Source organism: Erpetoichthys calabaricus, chromosome 12 (assembly GCF_900747795.2).
Source record: "Erpetoichthys calabaricus chromosome 12, fErpCal1.3, whole genome shotgun sequence".
NCBI lineage: Eukaryota > Metazoa > Chordata > Cladistia > Polypteriformes > Polypteridae > Erpetoichthys > Erpetoichthys calabaricus.
In genome coordinates this window covers 163,488,831-163,510,393 of record NC_041405.2, presented here as the reverse complement: position 1 = coordinate 163,510,393, position 21,563 = coordinate 163,488,831, and the positions used below count along the sequence as shown (strand labels likewise).

At 43.2% G+C, this 21,563-nt stretch overlaps 1 protein-coding gene across 1 annotated transcript in view; it reads left to right on the top strand.

Annotated features, from left to right (window-relative positions):
• The window catches only part of LOC114663207 (zinc finger protein 91-like), a 103,753-nt gene that overhangs the window by 27,619 nt on the left and 54,571 nt on the right, over positions 1 to 21,563 (top strand). The window contains exons 3-4 of the mRNA XM_051935436.1: positions 9,681 to 9,989; positions 17,990 to 19,292. Of these exons, the coding sequence (XP_051791396.1) occupies positions 9,681 to 9,989; positions 17,990 to 19,292 (1,612 nt within the window). The remainder of the gene's footprint in view (positions 1 to 9,680; positions 9,990 to 17,989; positions 19,293 to 21,563) is intronic.

Sequence of the window (21,563 nt, the reverse complement as noted above, 5' to 3'; positions counted from 1 at the left end):
TCTCTGCATTCCATTTAACCTTCCACAGCCTTCCTTTTCTATTAAATGTCGCACTACTGTATTTGAGGTGTTTCCCTTTTTAAAAGAAACTTCCAACAGAGGAAACAATTGCAGGCATTAGTTCAAAATCTTTTATTTTGATATAATCTCGAAGCGGTCGCGAGCGGAAGTACTTGTGTTCAGGTCAGAAAATAACAACGTCACCGGATGTTTGGCGCGCTGCACCGGTTAAATGGAGTGGCGGGCTGATGACACCTAGAAAACAAAGAGGAACGGTACGTACTCATAAAGTATATGGGCGAAAAGCATCGAAAAATAATAAGCGAATCACAACGGCCAACAGCCGGTGATGGTGGTGACACGGAGCGCTGTAATAGAGCCCTGCGTGAAGGCCTTCTCATCCCTGCTGTTTCCTGTGCTGTTGGTTCAAGAGAAAGTGGCCGCTCTGCCGGTAAAGGATGCAGCGAGGACGTGAGCAGAGTGCTGTTCATGTGAGAGTGACATTACACGACAGCAGGTCGTCGGCACTGAGGACTGACTCCATGTCTCCCTAGTCTATCCACTGAGTGCCTGTGTGGACCCGCCTGTCTTGTCCGTTGCTCGCTTCTCTTTACGTTTATTGCTTTTTTTAAATCACCCAGGTATACGACCGCCGATGCCGCCTCTTGTTCGTTCACCTGAGCTCGTCGTGTTCGCGCATCTGTGCACGCCGCTTCTATTTTTCACTTCACGCATGCTCAGTAAAACGTGCACGCGCCGCCGCTCGCTTCAGGGCTACTTAGTCGTCCAGTTATCGGAGGTTGGGGGTCTTTTTTTGTTTTAGGGGGTGCTTTGTCTATGAAAGGTGACAGCGAACGTTGTCTAAAGAAGTTCAAAAAGGTGCCTTGTGGGAAACGGTCACCATAATCGTGCTGTCCCGCAGTCAGCCGTCCAGTTGCTTTAAGTTTAGTAATTAAGGCTGCAGCCCAGGCGACTCGGTGCCTGCGTTATTCAATGTGGTCTAACAATGCAGGGGTCCCCCAGAATGATTTATCACCTGCTCAGGGCCCCGATGCTGCAAAGTTGGGCATGATCATGGTATCTGCTAACGGCTGATATGCAGCACGACAATAGCAGACTTAATATTGGCTCTTGTTCAGAAAGTGGACGCTACTTGGTTGTTTCACAATAATTAAGATTAGGTATGTAAGTAGGATTCACATTTCTGTTATCATTTTAGCCCTAAAATAGTGACGTAACATCAGGGACCAATTTTATTGACCTTCAGGTTAGTGTTTGGGCGAGGAGAAGGCCGTCTCAAGTGGCATTTGCTTTTTAAACAAGACCCCTAATATTCAGTGTAAATGCAGACAGTAGATGACAATTTGATCAAAAGGCACCTAAAGTTCTAGCTGGGGATCTCCGCCTTGTTTCTTAGAGTTTCATCTCCTGAATTGAAACGTTTTGTGACCTTATTTTTGTAGTCTTAAATTGTTATGTACTAAACTCTTACTAGTCTTAAGTAAACTTGACATTCCTTTAACTTCTCCTCAACACTGCATTTAGGATTTGTTACAAGGGATTATTGAGATTTTGTGATACTGGTCTAAACTTTTTAATTTTCTATAGAAACACCAAATGATTTTTAAGAATTTTTAGTGTAAACACAGTAGTGTACTTTGGCATAGCATAGAAAAGACTTTCAGTGCTTTACATTTACAATAAGTATACAGTTACATAGAAACGCAGATCAAAAGCAGTAGAAAATAACATACAAGTTACGTTTAAAAAGTCACAAATGTCAACGGAAAGGCTGAGCCTCTTCCTGCATTTTTAATGGAAGGACGATGAGGCTCACCAGATATTAGCAGCTCTGTCTCAATCAAAAGCTTTCTACTCATGCATTTTATTATTAACTAGACATTAAGCCCATTAAAATAACGGGTGCTAGAACAGTAGTGCATAAACATTAGTAGGAACAGTCTCTATTAAATGGCAAGGGACTGTCTATTTTCTGTTACAGTAATACTGGCTTGCATGTGGCTGTAATAAGCGTCACTGTATTGTGTATATTTAATTTTTCTCTCACAGTAATACTAGTTTGTATTTCCGTAAAATGCGTGTAATTTTCTCTGACAGTAATACTGGCTCTGATGTCCGTAATATGCGTTTAAGTTTCTGTCACAACTGTAGGCAATCAGCAGAGTCTCCCCAGCAACTGATGTAATGTGTGGCGTTCAGCTAATAATCGTGACCGTGGCGTCTCTCCAGAAAGTACTGTGCAGTTCTTTAGCAAGTATTTGAATCTGTGCTGGCGTGCAGCTGATTATTGTATGTGTGGCGTCTCTCCAGCAACGGATTTTATGTGCGCGAAAATAAATCTACTTTTAAAAGTCATCCTATTGTAATATCATGAAAATTCGTATATTTAGGAAAACCCCTTCAATGACTGACACTTTACCGGGCCAAGCTTCTTAATCACAAATCTGACATCCTCAGAGTGAACACTTGCACAACAATGGGGAAGCTGGTCTCCGCGTCTCAGTACCCGATTGGATTTTTCGTGCCTTATGTTTTAGGTCTTACCTCATTTACCAATATCCGATTGGATCGGCCACACGATATTTTATAGGTCCCGCCCTCTCTGTCTCATGTGACGCGTCAGGTGACCTTTGAAGCATCGCACCGTGCCCCGCGCATGCGCACTTCACCAGAAAACACACACACACGGACACATGGACGCACACAGGGATTTTATTAAAGAGGATTATTAGCAGCTCCCTTTCTTTGTGTATTCTTAAAAAAAGTTCTTAAAAACTTGATACAATAGACAAGTTCACCAAAACTGAACTCCTTATAACTTTGGTGGTCCGGAGCGGAGAGTGTGAGAGGCAGAGAGACGCTGGGCTGCTTGTGTCAGGACGAGTAAAGTAGCCCTGGCATCTTACGACGCAGTCATTCACAAAGATCAGTTTGTCTTGGCACAGAGCTGATAAGCTGGGCACTGATTAGTTCTGCGAGGCGGGGAGTCCCACTGACATGAGTTATGGCGGGTGGTGGATGTGAATTGGAACACGAGGTCAGCTGAGTGAGACGGCAGGGGAGATGACTCGGTAGAACTGAAACACAGACTGGCACGGTGACTCGCTTTGCCCACTGTGCCCCCTTTCCTCTCTTCTGCACTTCCTTTTTGTGTCCTGGCACACCTCATGACAGCTGCCGGTGGACTGCACTGGCTGAGAACTTCAGCTGTCATGTCTGAATACAAATACTCGATGCAGGAAGACTTTCATTCAACAAGTGCCGATCATGTTCAGTTCTATTCATTTAAAAGTTACGTAAAGTCATTTAAAGACTCTTTTTAGAACATCAGCCTCGCCAGGAGTGCCACAGCCCTCAGTTTGAACAGCACTGCTCTAATGTATGCTGCAGCTTATTGTTACGTTGTGGGGCGGCGGGCACACTGTGCAGTGCTGCTCATGTCCTACCTCGACATCTTCAGTAAGTCACAGCAACATCAACATTTCTTTGTGTCACGCTGGATGTGCTCAAAGTGCTTTACATGGTGACAAGAGAAAGCAAACAAATAAGAGTAATAAAAAAGTATGGTGCACAATCGCCTGAGGATAAGCTCAGCACCTCTCCATCCCATATCAGCGGGGTGTGTAGGCCTGAGCTCGGTGCCCACCAGCCTGCTGCCCACAGCTTGAATGACAGAACAAGAGTGACGTCTCCTTGCTGTCAGTTCTACAAGCACCGGTCACGAGATGTTCAGTGATGTCTTTAAGTGATTTGGTGTGCGTTCATGTTGTGTTCAGGTGAAAATCTTTAGATGGATGAATAAATCTTTATTGTCACTGTCACTTTTACAAAGGAACAATGAAATTGAAGGTGCTGTCGACTTAGTGTGAGGCATAAGTGTTGAAAAACAAGAAAAGGAATAGTAATAAAAATACATTACAATATATACACATTACACATTTAGAGAATGATATGAAGCAGTTTTATTTGAGTTCAGGGCCATGATTGCTTTTAGATAGCAAGGTCTCATCTGCACAGAGGCTTGTAAAGTATAACATGAGCCTAGTAAAACACCAGTACTGATGATGAGGATACTGATGGTGTATTCTTCAGTGTGTTATGTGATAAATGTGACCGCTGTGTTACTCAGCTTCACCCAGGAAAAGACCGTGGGCCTCATTTACTGTGCCATCGGTTATTAGGGTGTATCAGAAGTACTGCATACCTTAATAAGGGCCTTTCTGTCCACCATATTTGTCAGTCGGGCAGTGCGGCAGAATGATGAAGGCTTTGGACTTCAAACCCCGAGAGTGTGGCTTCAAATCTGTGAGACCTGAACAAGTCACTTCACCAGTCTGTGCTTCAATTGGGGAACAAAAAATAAAAGAAATGCAACCAATTGTGTCTATCAGATGTAAGTCGCTTTGGATGAAGACGTCACTCACAGAGTAAGTAATGATATTAATAATCTTACGAGGTCACTCATAGTTGGACGTGCTGTTTACAGCTGCACACGTCTTCCTGCTTTTCCTAGCGACTTCTCTTGATGGTCATTACAAAACACAATTCTTTTTTTTTTTTTTAACATTTTATTAATTTTATTAAAGTCAGATAACATTCATACAAGCAAGTCAAGTTTAACAAAACTGGTTTGAAACAAATAGACCCCCCGGCCAGGAGAAAGAGAGCAGAGTGAAACTTTAATAAAAGATATAAATAAAGAGAATTAAAAAGAGGAGAGAGAATCCGCTTCCTGAATTGAAAAGCTTATTCTAAAATGTTACTAATTAGAAGGTCCTGCCAGGTTTTTATAAAGTTCTGCACGGACCCTCTAAGTGGGAATTTGACTTTCTAAATTTCAGATGCCATCTAACATCAGTGACCCGCTGACGTATAAAGAGGTGAGTTAGGATTCTTCAAGTTGAGCGAGACAAGTCAACACGCTGATAGTGCAGTGAAGGCCATGACAGTTTGTGTGTCCTTCTCCACTTGAAGCCCCTCTGGTAGCCCACCGTGGGTTAGGAGAGATTGAGACCCCCAGGCTCTCTGAGAGCCAGTTAATGATTTTGGTCCAGAATGATGTTAATGTGGTGCCCGCCGCCCAGAACACGTGGCCCAGTGAGGCTGGAGATCAATAGCAACGTTCACAGGTTGGCTCTCGGCCTGGAGACATTTGGACAATTTTAAACAAGACAGATGCGCTCGATTGATGATTTTCAGTTGAATTGTTGAATGCTTTGTGCATATGGAGCTCGAGTGGATTCTCTGCATTGCTGCCTTCCACTCCTTTTCCTGATGTACTCTGAGATCTTTGAAAGGGAGAATCTTTAAAATGTTTTATAAATGACAGACTTGCTGTCTAAGTCCTCAAGAACGATCAATGTCATTATTAGAGGGAGGTGGGAGGTGAGGGACGTCAGGCAGGTTCAGTTTAACAAAGTTAAGTGACAGAAATGTGCTGCTGGAAAGTTCAACTTGGAGAGTAATTGTGGGATTTGAAGACGTTGTCTATGTACAGATCTCGGAGTGATTTAATCTGAATGTTATCCAAATATTAAAAGCTGCGTACGTTTGAGAGGGTGAGAACAGGTGGTCATCATGTAGAGGTGCCACAGATCACAGCTTCTTTATCTTAAAATGCTTCCTCCATTGTGTTCATATTCTGAGGGAGTGCAGCACCAGTGGCTTGTTAGTTTATTGGCGATCACTTGGACTTCTTGGGGTACAAAGCAGGGAATATAAAGAAGTGCTGCAGGATTTTATTTCTATTGTACACCAGGCCTGCGTCAGTTCATCTGTTTGTGCCCAAGTCCAGGTTTTTATAGTTTGTGCGTTTGCTGCCAAGTAATAAAACTGAAAGTTAGGTGGAGCCATGCCACATTCTGCCTTAGGTCTTTGTAGGGTCGCTCTTTGGATACGTGGAGGTTTTGAACTTCAAATTAATGAGGTTATTGTTAAATTGAATTGCTTAAAAATGATTTACTGATGCATATTGGAATGTTCTGAAACAGAAAGAGAGGCTTAGGAAGGATATTCATCTTAACAACGTTAATTCTAATTCCAGCTAGAGTGAGATGAAGGGTTGACCATCTATGCAAGTCTTGTTTAATTGTTTCCATACAGACAGCGACATTTTGTTGATAAAGAGCTTTATGTTTACTTGTGATGTTGACCCCTCAGTATTTAAACTGATCTGCGATGATAAAAGGGAAGGTGTCCAGTCTGATATTGTGTGCTTGAGAATTCACTGGAATGAGCAGTCAAATGAATTCTGAGACCAGAGGAAGTGCTGCTAGGACTGCCGGCTCAGTATTTTGTGGTCTGATATCTACAGCAGCATATCATCTGCATAGAGAGATTTTCTGTTCAAGTCCCTCTCTGATAATCCCCTTTATTATCTCATAAGCATTTCGACAGTGAACTGCCAGTGGCTTAATGGTGATTGCAAACAGAAATGGTGACAAGGGACATCCCTGTCTGGTACCACGTTCTAGTTTAAAGTATTCTGAATTAATGTTGTTAATACAAACTGAAGCTTCTGGATTGGTGTACAGTAGTTTGATCCATGCACAAATGTTCGGGCCAAACCTAAATTTCTCTAATGTAGTGAAAAGGTAGTTCCATTCAATCATATCAAATGCTTTTTCTGCATCCAATGATAATAATAACAACTCCAGGGTGTTTGACTTTGCTGGTGACTATATTACATTAAACAGGCATCAGAGATTGGAAGGTAAGTGTCGGCCTTTAATAAATCCAGTTTGGTCTTGTGATATTACAGAAGGCAGCACTTTCTCCATCCTTCTAGCTAGGACTTTGGAGAGTATCTTAACATCATTATTCAGAAGTGAGATTGGTCTGTATGATGCACATTGTGACAAGTCCTTATTCTGTTTAGGAAAGACGGTGATTAATGCTTGGTGAAAAGTTTGAGGTAGAATTTGATTGTCTCTAGCTTCTGTGAATGTTACTTATAAGAGGGGAGCTCGCTGAGTGGAGAACTTCTTATCAAATTCATCAGGGTAGCCATCAGGGCCTGCTGCTTTCCCACTCTGCAGTGAGTTTATAGCATCTAGTAATTCTGATAGCACCAGAGGTTTGTCCAATTCCATCTAGTTGTGGTATCTGTAATGCGTCCAGAAATGCATTAGGTTGTGTCGTGTCTTCTTTAAACTCAGTAGAATAGAAGGACTTGTAGTCTCTAAATGTGGGCTTTATATTTTTATGCTCACTGATTTTGTGTTGGTAATTACTGGGATTGCATTAGGAACTTCCTGCTTGTGGATTTGTTGAGCTAAGATCTTATTAGCTTTCTCTCCATGTTCATAGTAATGATGTCCTGATTTAAAAGTGAGTTGTTCAGTTTCTTTAGTTGTCAAGAAGTTGAGTTCTGAACGCAGAGCCCATCTTTTGCTATGAAGTGCCTCATTTGAGCACTTGGCATGTCCTTCATCTACCAGTAAACCCGCGATTCTCTACAGAATCGCAAATCCAAGAATGGCAATTACTTTCTGCTCTCTCCAATATTTGTAGGGATGTAAGATCATGGAGGGTGGGAGCGTCCTGGGAAAGTTTTCATTTAATGAAAGAAATATATTTTTAGTAAAGCGGTCTCATTTTGGACCCATGACTGTGGTGTTTAAGAAGCGCGTTGTAGGCGCCTTCGTTCATTGTTATTATCCATGCAGTCTCAGTTTTGTTTTCCTATGAGTGTGTTGTTAGCTAGACATCGTTTGCTGTTGGGAATTATAATTGGACCGCTGACTGCTGGCACTGTCAGTAGTCACCACTACCTCAAGTTTAGATACATACACATATATAGATAGACGCCGCATTCACTGTGTCTCCCAGTAGACACGATACGTCAGCCCGCCTATAAAATACCTGAGCTGTTTCGTTTTGGAGCTGTGCCTCCTTTGCTTTTGGTGTTTAGAGCCGTGACTCCTGTGGTTCTGGTGTTTTTGAAGCGCTTTGTAGGAGCCTTCGTTCATTTATCCATGTGGGCTCATTTTTGTATTTCCGTTAGTTGAGCTGTTTGTGTTTGGAGCCGTGACTCATTTGCTTCTGCTGGGGCAGGGCGCTAAGTCGCAGTGCGCATGCGCTTCGATTTGTCCTGCGTCCATGACCGTGCGCCCGTGGACCGTACATCCGGTTTACAACCTTCGGTTAGTAATATGATTAATTTCACTGATTAGCTCTGATACCTTCTTGCTTTCCAATTTATTTTTGTAGGTAAGATATGAGATAATCTGTCATCTTAAGAAAGCCTTCAGAGTTTCCCAGAGTATTCCTGCAGAAACCTCCAAGGATATATTTGTCTCTCAAATCAAATCGATTTGCTTAGATATAAATTCTGTACAGTTCTTGTCTGCTAATAAAAGTGGGTTAAGATGCCATCTGCGAGATGAGTATTTGGGGCATAATTATTTAAGTTCCATGATCAAAGGGGCATAGTTGGAAATAACAATACCATTGCACTTTCAAGAATTAATCATAGGTAAGAAATGATCTATAAAGAAATAATCAATTCTTGAGTAGCAGTGATGCACTGGTGAATAGAAGGAATATGCTCTTGAGTTTGGGTTTAGTAATCTCCAGGGTGTCTGATAAGTTGTGATCAGTTACAAACTGTGTGATTGTCTTTGCAGTGTTAGACGTCATCACCTCTGTGGCAGGAGACCTTTCTAGGTCTGGATTTAAAACACAGTTAAAGTCCCCAGCCTTTATAATTTTCTGAATGTTCACATTGGGAATGGATGTAAATACATTTTGGATGAAGTCCCTGTCATTGACGTTGGTGCGTAGATATTTATTAGAATTAGTTTACAGTTAAATCAGTTACCCAAGATGGTCACGTATCTCCCTTCAGGATCAGAGACAACATCTGTCAGTACAAATGTTATTGTTCTACGTATAAGAATTCCCACACCACACAAAACACAATTCTACAGGACCGTGTGTTCTTTTGAATTAAAAATGTATTCTTATTCCTACCTCTGATGACAAAGTTTCTTAATATGAACTAAAATCTTGGAAGACATCTAGTTTGCTAACTGGTGTTTTATTCTGCTGTTTCTGTCTACAGAGAAGAAGAGAAGCTGCCATTTCCAGTGAGATATGCAAAATGGAGGAGACGTGTCTGGGTGTCCACGAGGCTCCACTGATGGCCTAAAATGTCAAGAAGTGACCTCAGAAGAGAGGAGTGATGACATGTGCTGTGGGCGCTCAGCTTGTGATGCACAGCAAGAACCAACACGAGAGCAGCTTTCAAAGATTGGACCAACCAGCAAGCTAAGTAGACAGCTAGTAAACAACTGTATTAGCCAATCAACATGAAGAAAGCACCCTGGCTCACTTATAGATGACTGGAGAGATGGCATGGACCTTTAAGTGACCCATGGGGGCAAAATCCTCCAGCATTCTGATGGGCAAAACCAAAAGGTCAGACCCACCATCACTTGCCATGCAGCTCCTTGTGTTGGTGACCGCTGGATGTATTGGCTGTTGTCAGTAAAGCCCCCTACTTGCTTGGTAACCTTTGGCTGATATCCTTATCGTGGGGGACCTGGGCAGGTTGTCTGCTAAGGACATTTGAACATTAAGGTGTCAACAGCCACTAAACAATTCGACAAGCAAGGACAGAAACTCCACGTCTACCATGGAGAACATTAAAGAAGAAGACTGTGAGTGGGAGTCTGGGCAACTTCAGACTAAACAGGAGGATTGTGAATGGGGACAAGTTGTCATTAAAGAGGAGTCTGAGCCAACGGCCGATACCAGTGACTTACAAAAACCTGACATGTTAAATCGCATCAAGGCAGAAGACTTTAAATCAGAGACAGTCTGTGAGCTGGTGTGTCCAAATGACGAGGTGACTGGAGCTGGCCTTACAGGGAGTGGACCTCAGTGTGTGCAGGTGAAGGCCGAGGCTCTAGACTGTGACGTGAAGACGACTGAGAAAGCGTCATGTTCAGGGTATTGTGATGAAGGTAAGAGCTAAAGTGAGATGTCGGTGTGAAGCTCCATGTGATTGAGTGAGGAATGTGCTCTGTCATTGTCACATGCACACACAGCTTGAAAATGCTTTTTTGTTTTTATTTATGAATTATGAACTGGAAATTAAATGTTATACTGCATATTTATTATGGTCTCCTGTCACCTTTACTCTTTAATGCTGGATAAACTTTACGTGTGACGGGGATGTTAACAGCGGTGGTCTTCTGTCCTGGTCTGTGGAGTCCTTTGTTCAGCTGTTGTGTTTCTCCATTATGTGTATTTAAAGATGCAAAGAAATGAAAGTGGAAGCCACTTGAAAGCTTAACTGAGATTTGACAAAGTTTGGTCAGAGTCCAGGATTTGAAAGGACACGGTTAATGTTAGAGGATTTGCCACACAGAGCAAAACATGGAGGACACGGAGAGCAAAACCATTTCAGATAAGACAACCAGGAGTTCATCAGCAGTTCATTTGCTTTTTCCGTTATGGCTGCTAAAACTGCTGCCCCTTCAGACAGTGGAGCATTCTGCTTTGGAAGTCGCAGTCAGGGAAAAGCAGAAGGGGGTTTGATATCCACTGCCCTGGGTACTGAACTCCTTAGAATAAGCTGATGCTGCTGCACTTGGATATACAGCACATCCAGAAAGTATTCACAGCGCATCACTTTGTCCACATTTTGTTATGTTACAGCCTTATTCCAAAATGGATTAAATTCATTTTTTTCCTCAGAATTCTACACACAACACCCCATAATCACAATGTGAAAAAAGTTTCCTTGAGGTTTTTGCAAATTTATTAAAAATAAAAAAACTAAGAAATCCCATGTCCATAAGTATTTACAGCCTTTGCTCAATACTTTGTCGATGCCCCTTTGGCAGCAATTCCAGCCTCAAGTCTTGTTGAATATGATGCCACAAGCTTGGCACGCCTATCCTTGGCCAGTTTGGCCCATTCCTCTTTGCAGCACCTCTCAAGCTCCATCAGCTTGGATGGGAAGCGTCAGTGCACAGCCATTTTAAGATCTCTCCAGAGATGTTCAATCGGATTCAAGTCTGGGCTCTGGCTGGGCCACTCAAGGACATTCACAGAGTTGTCCTGAAGCCACTCCTTTGATATCTTGGCTGTGTGCTTAGGGTCGTTGTCCTGCTAAAAGATGAACTGTCGCCCCAGTCTGAGGTCAAGAGCGCTCTGGAGCAGGTTTTCATCCAGGATGTCTATGTACATTGCTGTAGTCATCTTTCCCTTTATCCTGACTAGTCTCCCAGTTCCCCACAGCATGATGCTGCCACCACCATGCTTCACTGTAGGGATGGTATTGGCCTGGTGATGAGCGGTACCTGGTTTCCTCCAAACGTGACGCCTGGCATTCACACCAAAGAGTTCGATCTTTGTCTCATCAGACCAGAGAATTTTCTTTCTCATGGTCTGAGAGTCCTTCAGGTGCCTTTTGGCAAACTCCAGGCGGGCTGCCATGTGCCTTTTACTAAGGAGTGGCTTCCGTCTGGCCACTCTACCATACAGGCCTGATTGGTGGATTGTTGCAGAGATGGTTGTCCTTCTGGAAGGTTCTCCTCTCTCCACAGAGGACCTCTGGAGCTCTGACAGAGTGACCATCGGGTTCTTGGTCACCTCCCTGACTAAGGCCCTTCTCCCCCGATCGCTCAGTTTAGATGGCCGGCCAGCTCTAGGAAGAGTCCTGGTGGTTTCGAACTTCTTCCACTTACGGATGATGGAGGCCACTGTCCTCATTGGGACCTTCAAAGCAGCAGAAATTTTTCTGTAACCTTCCCCAGATATGTGCCTCGAGACAATCCTGCCTCGGAGGTCTACAAACAATTCCTTTCACTTCATGCTTGGTTTGTGCTCTGACATGAACTGTCAACTGTGGGACCTTCTATAGACAGGTGTGTGCCTTTCCAAATCATGTCCAGTCAACTGAATTTACCACAGGTGGACTCCAATGAAGCTGCAGAAACATCTCAAGGATGATCAGTGGAAACAGGAGGCACCTGAGCTCAATTTGGAGCTTCATGGTAAAGGCTGTGAATACTTATGGACATGGGATTTCTCAGTTTTTTTATTTTTAATAAATTTGCAAAAACCTCAAGTAAACTTTTTTCATGTTGTTATTATGGGGTGTTGTGTGTAGAATTCTGAGGAAAAAAATGAATTGAATCCATTTTGGAATAAGGCTGTGACATAACAAAATGTGGACAAAGTGATGAAGCGCTGGGAATACTTTCCGGATGCACTGTAAATTTTGAGCCGGTAGTCCGTGATTTATTGTGTCCCCGGCCAGCTAGTTCGTATATTAATAATAATAATAATGTTTTATTTATGTAGCGCCTTTCATACACTGAAGGACACTTTACAATTCAATAAACACATTAACAAGACAGTAGAAATCACATACAAGAAAATGAATAAACTCATTGAAGAGATGTGTTTTTAACAGGAGTTTGAAATTAATAATCGATTTTAGAAGAAGAGCATTCTAAAGTTTAGGGGCCATCACACTGAAAGCTGTGCCCCCCATAGTTACTAAGCTGTGTTTAGGTACAGTGAGTAAGTGAGCGTCCGATGATCTTAATGCACGGCCAGGAGTGTAAGGAAGCAGCAGCTCAGACAGATAATGAGGGGCTAAACCGTGAAGGGCTTTAAAGGTGAGAAGAATAATTTGATATTTGATTCTTGAAGAAACTGGTAACCAATGCAAATCATGGAGGACAGGAGTGATTGAGCAGATCTTTTAGTGTGCGTAAGTAGATGAGCAGCAGAATTCTAAACATACTGTAATCTATTGATATATTTAGTCGGGAGGCCATAAAACAATGCATTACGATAGTCCAGACGGGTGGTGACGATGAAAGCATGAATGAGTATTTGTGTCCTTCACACTGAGGAAAGAATGAAGATGAACAACGTTGAGAAGATAAAGAAAAGCCGTCTGCACTATTGAGCTAATGTGTGGTTGGATAGTAAGAAGCTGATTAAAGATGACACCCAAATTACGGAGTGATGCTGAGGGTTCAACCAGGATCCCATTGACGTCACAAAGGGTCGAGAGGACAGATTTGGTACCAACTAATAAGAGTTCTGTTTTATCAGGATTGAGTTGTAAAAAATTAGCTGTCATCCAGTGATTGATTTTCTGAATGCAGTCAGTCAGTTGAACTGGTGAAGATGTTGCTGTTGCATCAACACTTCTATAAAGTTGTGTGTCATGGCATAGCAGTGAAAGCTCAGACCATATCGACGAGTAATCTCTCCTAATGGGAGCATAGAGATGTTCAAGAGGATTGGACTGAGAACTGACCCTTGAGAGATACCTCGTGTGAATGAAGTAGCGGCAGATTTGTGTTCCCTAATGAAGATGTAACACTGGGGATCACTGAGGTGTGAGGTGAACCAAGAAAGAGCAGCACCAGAGATACCAATAGCTGAAATTCGGGACAGTAAAATGTTATGGTTAACTCTATGAAATGTCAAGGAGAACTAGCGCAGCGGCCATCCCAGAATCTGCGGTTATAAGCAAGTCGTTGGCTACCTTAAGTAAAGCAGTTTCAGTGCTATGTAGGTAGGGCTCTGAGTCCTGATTGTAAAGGCTCAAGCAGGTTATGCAAGTTTAAATAATCATTGAATTGAGCAGTGTGGCAAGTGGCTGGGTGCCACCCAGCTGGGATTCCCAGAAGGACCGGAGGAGGGATTACACCTCCTCCAGACCACGAGGGGGCGACTGCCCTGGTGGCTTTGGGGACCACGGGAACTGAGCTTGGAAGCTCAACCCTATAGGGGCCCATGGTCACCGCCAGGGGGTGCCACGATTCCTGAAGAGCCCTGGTCCTCAGCACTACCGCCACACCCGGAAGTGCTGGGGGGGAAGACGACCAGGGACACCCGGAGTGCTTCCGGGTGCGCAGCCGGTACTTCTGCCACACTGGGGAGTGCTGGCAGAAGATTATCAGGTGGCACCTGGAGCACGTCCGGGTGGGCTAAAAGGGGCTGCCTCCCTCTGTTCAGTGGCTGGAGTCGGGAGTGCAGAGGACGAAGTCTTGGTGGAGAGGAGTGGAGACGGACCTGAAGAGGCAAAGGCATTGGCATTGTGAGGCCTGGACTTTTGGGGGAGTTTTGGGGGTTGTGTGCTGAACTGTGAAAATAGCAATGTATAATAAACGTGTGTTGGGTGGACCATCGCTGTCCGCCTGTCTGTGTCCAGGCTGTCTTCCACAGCAGCAACAACCTTTTCTAAGATCTTAGCCATAAATGGAAGATTAGAGATTGGGTGATAACATTTTAGCTGTAACCGATCTAAGCCAGGTTTTTTAAGACTGGGGTTACAGCAGCAGTTTTTAAATCCCTTGGAACAACACGGGTGCAGAAAGTACAGTTGATAAAGTGAGAAATGGGAGTGGAAAGTTTATCAGTAGAGTAGGGGCAGGATGTAGGTGGCAGGTAGATTGATTTAATTTAGATGTTACTTCAGCAATATAAGTTGGTGAAGTGGGGTTACATTTAGATAAATAAACGGAAGATTTAGAAGTATAATTGGTCGACAGAGATGAGGAATGGTTAGTAGAGAAACCTTGATTTGTGGTCATAACAAAAATAGATTAAAGTGCTGAACAGAGGAATAAGGATTTTTAACAGCAGGTTGACAAAGTCTGTTAACTGTATTAAAAAGAGATGTAGGGTGACAAGTACCAACGTCAATAAGAGTGGAATAGTACTTTGAACGTGCCGCCGGTAAGGCACATCTGTATTCCTTCAGTGTAAGCCAGGGTGTGAACAGCCAGACCAGTCTTCTTCCAGAGCCTTTCCAAGTGGCGACCAGTTTGTTTCATGGTACGCAATTCTGCTGTAAACCATTTAGAGGTCCGGGTGGCAGGAACAACCAAGGATTTAAGAGGTGCAGAATGATCCAAAATTTGTGACAATGTGGAATTGTATAGAGACAAAATGTGCATAGGGCAAGACAACCCAGAAACATCATGGAGACAGGAAGCACCAACAGACTTAGAAAAGGATAACTGATCAATAGTCTTGATAGTACGATAGGTTATTTTAGATTTTAGACGTATTTTAGGCAGGGGATAAGTGAAACTAAATTCAATCAGCTTGTGATCTGAGATACCAATAAGAGTACTAGATGTACAGACATTCTGCAGACCAGTGGAACTTACAAGATCCAGAATATGGCCCTTAGCATGGATTGGAAAACCAACATGCTGCACAAAACTGAAACAATCCAGTACTGAACGTAGCTCACAAGCAGATGGACAGTCAGAATCCACATGAAGATTAAGGTCACCAAGTAAAACAGTAGCAGTGGACATGCCACAGACAAGAGGGAGCATTTCATAAAGATGAGAGAAAATGTCTGGCTGAAGCTTAGGAGGTCTGTAGATTAATATAACGTGCAGTGAAGCCTTTCCAGTGATTTTAACATCCAGCTATTCAAAAGACGTAACGTTGTGAAGATCAGCAGTATAAAACAAGGCGATTTCTGCCCAGTCTCAGTTAAAAGACGTTTCCTGCCAGTGCCTGGATAATTCATTTGAGTTGGCCAGTGCTTCTGAACTTGGGGCTAACATATTGAGTTTAAGTCAATCCCATCCTCTGAAAGGGGTGCCAGTGGGGTTGATCAGGGCTGCCCTGAGCCGGCTGGCTAACCTTCTGCCGTTGCTTTTTCTTAAACCTCCGCCGTTTCGATGGTCTCCCCTCCGCTTCCCTCGCCGCACTACAGATCTTATTGTGCTGCTGCTTTGTAGTGCTCAGGGTCTTCAGTGTCTTCCATAGTGATTGCCCTTGAAGCCCCCTAATTCCAACCTCCACTGGCAAACATTTCACCTTCCATCTCTTCTCTACAGATTCTGCAACCAGTTTCTGATATTTGTGGAATTTCCTCCATGGACTGTCAGTTTCAGCCTAATGATGGTTTTGGGTGTGTCGGCCATAACTGATAAACCCAAGAGAGACAAAGTGATGAGCGTGTCCCATGTAAAGGGATGTCACCGCCAGATATCTGCCCTCACTTCCCATCTATGTCTGTCCCTAGCAGGTGACTTTTCCCGGAGTAAGGGCCCGTTCTTTGTTGCTAATAAAATGGATAAGCCTCAATCCTCTCTGGATTTTCTGTCTCCTCCAGAATCCCTGTTGATAATGTTAGGACCCTGTCATGCCTCCAGCCATATCTGCCCACTCCCAATGCTGTCCTGCGTGATGATGCCATGTCCTCCAATCCATCTGACCTCCTCCACAGTGTTCGGCTCTCCTTCACTCCGCAGATTACAAGTACTGTGAGGTTTGGTAGGCTACCATGAGCCTTTTTCTTCTAAGCCTCCATTGATCGCATGTCCGCTCATGTAATCTTCCTCCTTTTGGCCTGCTTCTTCATTTCCACTGCTCTTTCCATCAGCTCTTTCTCTACTGCGTGGCAGACCTCTGTCTGCTCAAGTTCTCTGTTTGGTCTTCACCTGGCCTTTCTCCAGCTTGGATGTGGGGTACGGCCTGTGCCCATTCATGGTCACACTACAGTGCCAACAATGCCCTGATGGTGTAATCCACATCACTGGCTGACCATTCCTGTAAGTTTTACAATTTGTTTCTGGCTGTTCTGACTTTCTCATCCATACAGTCGCACAGTAACAGGACCTGCCTTGCCTTGCTCGTCCATCTTGTACTCTGAAATGGCTCCAGTAGTATGTATACATCTAGCATTACCAATAAAAGGTAAAGTAAAATAAATTCAGATGTTCATAAATGCGCTGTAGTTCAGCTTGTGCTAGGCATGCTGTAATTAGTGTTCATCTGTCCCAAGTGTCTCTTCTAAAACATACCAAGGGTGAGAGCCGACCTTCAGTTCTAATGAGATCAAATGTTCCTGAGATGCTTACCAAGCCGAGACAAAGCTAACGGCCTTTATAAGCGTATCTGACTGGGGTGCAGCTGCGCCGCCTCATCTTCACTGATACCATCATCTCCATTCATCCTCTAATTTAAAGTTTGAGCTGCCATACTAAAGAGATGGCAACTGGCTTGTTGTCCACACCTCTGTTTTAGTCAAAGGACAGAATAAAAAGGTTTGTCATTATTAAGGTGGCTTCTCTTTTAATTGCAGTGGAAGCCACACACCTCTCTCTGTGTGTTCTTTCTAAGCCCCCTTTCCTCCATTCTTAAAATGTGCTCAGAAATTGCTGAGAGGTTCAAAAACTGGAGCCTTCTTCCCTGTCAGTATCTGTGGTGGTATGTCTTATTTAGGATTTATCCATTGGGACAGTATATCAAAATTTGTTTGAGATCTTTTACAGTTTGGTCTTCTTGATTTGAGTGTGTTGTCAGGAAAGGAACGCCTGTATGGACAGGGAATGTGCGTTTTTGGATTAAATTCCACTTTCTGGAATGGTAACTCCAATAGCTCAGGCATCTCTCTCTGTCTCTGGTAAACTCTGCCCGGCTCCTCTCATTTTACAGGTCAACTTCCAGCCACGGAACTCGTGTTCAGTTCCTCAGGTCTTTGCCTAGATGAGTTGTATAATTTAGTCACCTTAATGTTTAGAAAAGTAGAGAAGCTTCTGAGACTGGACATTTCAAACGCTCCTAGTTGAATTGTGTGGATTGATCAATTATCAGTTAATTGATTGTAGCCTCACATATAGAAAGATAAAAAGAATGTGCAAACTCCACACCGATGAAGTTATTGAAACAAAGTCATACAGATGGGATGAGATGATGGCTCACAACTGAAAATGCTTTTTCTTTTTTCTGCCTCTTAGTATTTCAGGTTCAATTTTTAGGACACTTAAGATGTTAATTAGTCAACCCGTTTGTTCTTACTCCTTTCAATTATAAAGTCTCACCATTTCAATGACAATACCTGGTGCCTTACATTGTGAGTTGTCTTGAATTCAGTAATAAGCCTTCTGTTAGTTTTTGTCATTCTTCTTCCTGAATGTCTTGGGTTTACATGAAATTATGCATTTATGTCTTACTGCAGATCTACCAGAAAGTGGAACATCCTCTCCATCTTTACTTCCTCAGACTTCTATTCAACATAGAGCACTGCAAAATGAACTTGTGAAAGAACTGTCTTCTGGATCAGCCTCGTTGTCACACAGTTTACAGCCTTCTGTGAAATCGACAAAGGTAAACACAGTCAACACTCAACAACGGGTTTGTGATACAAATTCAGCAAGTGAGAAGGTCTGCGAAGACTGGGAGAAAAACTTGAAACAAACATCCAAAAACAAACACAAGTTGAGTCATACAAGACGAAAGCCATGTTGTTGTGCTGAATGTGGCAAAGCGTTCACTGACATGAGCAGTCTTGCCAATCATATGAGAACTCACACTGGGGAGAAGCCATATTGTTGTTTGGAATGTGGTAAACGTTTTTCACAAATGAGCAATCTTCAAACCCACAAAAGAGTTCACACTGGAGAGAAGCCATACTGCTGTCCTCAGTGTGGAAAACAATTTTCACGAATGTGTAGCCTACATAAACACTCAAGAATCCACACTGGAGAGAAGCCCTATTGTTGTTCTGAATGTGGCAAACGGTATGCCAGCAGGACCAATCTTCAGATCCACACACAATTTCACACTGGTAAAAGACCATATTCCTGTTCTGAATGTGGGAAACGATTCTCCAGTAGCAACAATCTTCAGAACCACAGAAGAATTCACACTGGGGAAAAGCCTTATTTCTGTCCTGAATGTGGGAAACGATTCTCCAGGCGTAGCAGTTTTCACACGCATAAAAGAATTCACACTGGAGAGAAACCTTATTGTTGTTCTGAATGTGGCAAAAGATTTTGTTTGAGGAGCAGCTTAAAAATTCATGTAAGAAATCACACTGGAGAGAAACCTTATTGCTGCTCTGAATGTGGTAAACGATTTTCGCATAGGAGCAGCCTACGTAAACACTCAAGAGTGCATACAGGAGAAAAACCATACTGCTGTTTGAAATGTGGCAAAAGATTTTCACAAACAAGTAGTTTACAGAAACACTCCACAATCCACACTGGAGAGAAACCTTACTGTTGTTCCGAATGTGGCAAACGATTTTCACGAAAGAACAGTTTATATAAACACTCAAGAATTCATACTGGAGAAAAGCCTTATTGCTGTTCAGAATGTGGGAAACAATTTTCACAAACAAGCAATCTAAATAAACACCTGAGAATTCACACGGGAGAAAAACCGTATTCCTGTTCTGAATGTGGGAAACAATTCTCCAACAGCAGTAACCTTCAGGTCCACACAAAAATTCACACTAGAGAGAAAAAATCTGAAAGCAGGTAGGTGTCGATTCTGCCTGACGTAGCAGGAAACAGTAACTCATTAGGCAGTCGGTTACAAGGCGCTGAAGACCAAAGGTTCGTACACACACTACGTAACTGAAAAATCAGTAAAAAATACAACATGCCATCACTCCAAAGAGACCGGGACATCACTACTGATATAACAACAACAAACTAGGAGATGTTAGTCATTTGGGACTGCAAAATTCTACCAGAGGAAAATAAAGACCCAAAGAAAGCAAAGTTATTGAAGAAAAAACACAAAGTGTACGCTGATCAGCACATCTAATGAAAAGGAACTTTCAGGGCCTTCGTATCTCCCCGACTAATCACATGGCTCCTCAGAAGCTGCAAAAGGGGACCTCATTAGGGACTCCCCAGGTTTGAGCCTTTGCTGCAGTTGTACAAATGGCAGAGGTACAGCAGTGCAGTAGACGTGGAGTAACGTTCACTGCTCTTTTGATAATCAGCAAACAAAACCCATTTGGAGAAATCAACCCTCCAGAAAGTGCGCCATTCCTGTTCTGAATGTGGGGGACGATTTTCCGAAGGTGGTGGTGTTCAGACCTGAATGTGCACAACTTGGAGTATTTGTGGCTTTCCTGAATATTGTAGAGCTGTCTGGATTGCCACGTGACAAGTCACCCTGAAGAGAGGCCCATACTGTTGCTGTCGAACAATTCTGCACTAAGAGTTTGAGAATAAATCCACAACTAAGCAGGAAAACCTGACTGAACGCGGTCTTAAAATGAGTGGCACCTAAAAGTGTAGTGAACACAAACAGTGGAACTAAAACTCTAAAGCAAATGAATTACTGGATATAAAGAGAAGTGGCCTGAAGAACTGAAGATATTGAAAAGTAGCAGTGAAGTAGCGGCCAGATATCCTAAGAGGAGAATGTATGCAAAATACGACTAGAAATTGAAAACAGCAGAAAGACAGTCATCTCCACAAAACGACAAAAGAAATCAAAACTAAGAAAACACGTGCCAAGGCAGAGCAGTGCTGTCGACATGAGTCAAAGTGTTCCAGGAAATGAAGCAAAATCTAAAGACAGATGAGTCGACACACCGTTAAGAACACCAAAAAGAACTTTGAAATAAGGCAAAGCACACTACCTACAAAAAGAGGATATCCCATCACGTGCAACTCCTCTCTGAATCCTTGGGACTACAACCATTAGAGGAAACTGACCCCACATACTGTAAATCTCTGTCAGGTGAGCTGATGGGTGAAGGTGTCTGACAGATCTACACAAGTAACGTCATACATGGGGAGAAGGACAACACGGTGGAGCCAAGAAAAGTGCAAAAAACAGGGAGCACATGGCAAAAAATAAAATGGAGAAACTGGACATCAGGCTGATGGAAGTCACAGTCCAAAGTGACTAATAAAATCGTACGCAATGCTGGCCACAATGCCAACCTGTGCCATAAATGATGTGTCCCCTTTGTGTTTGGTCCTTTTGGATTTATAATCAAAACGTTTCCACCATCTCGATATCTTTGCTGGGAACAATGCAGAGCCCATGCTGTGTGACTGTAGGGGACGAGAGCTGCTCGTGACATTGCGGAGCACAGACCCGGCCATATGGAGAAACTGGCATGAGAGGAGGAAGCACCGCTCTTTTAAATGTTGTTTAAGTTCACACGGCAGGATTCTCACAGTGCAGGCGTCCTGTTACTCCTAATTGAACTCTGGGCACTGGTGGTCTTAAGATGCACATAACAATCCACTGCAGTCCTTGTTTTGGGAGACACTTGAGAGTTCACGTTGTATGGAGAGCTAAAACATAAAACGGTTTAGATGATGAGACAAGAAAGGGGAAACAGTCTTTGCCTTATGAATAAAACAAAACATCTTCAAGAAGAAACAGATCTACTGGACCGATTCATTTTAATAAACATATGTTGTCGTTGGCAGGTTTCTGGGGTGGGACCCTCAGGCCGATGCCTTGCCTGGTGACCCTCACCTTGCGCGTTACCCGACTCGTAGTCAAATCTCAGTTTCTCATCCAGGCATCTTCAGCAGTTCTCAAAGCGGTCAGACCTTTTGGAAGTCTGGGGCCTGTGAAATGGTGGGATCTGAAGAGAAGGTGGCGTCTGAAACCCGGTTATGAATTGAAATGGTGACATTCCTGTGCTTGTCCTTCGAAAAAGAAAAACAAATATTCAGGAAATTCTGCCAAAGGTAAGAAGTCCTTGTTGGCCAAATGAATTCAATTGTCTGTACACCTCAAATGTGCCCAATTCCATGTGTCCAGCCTGG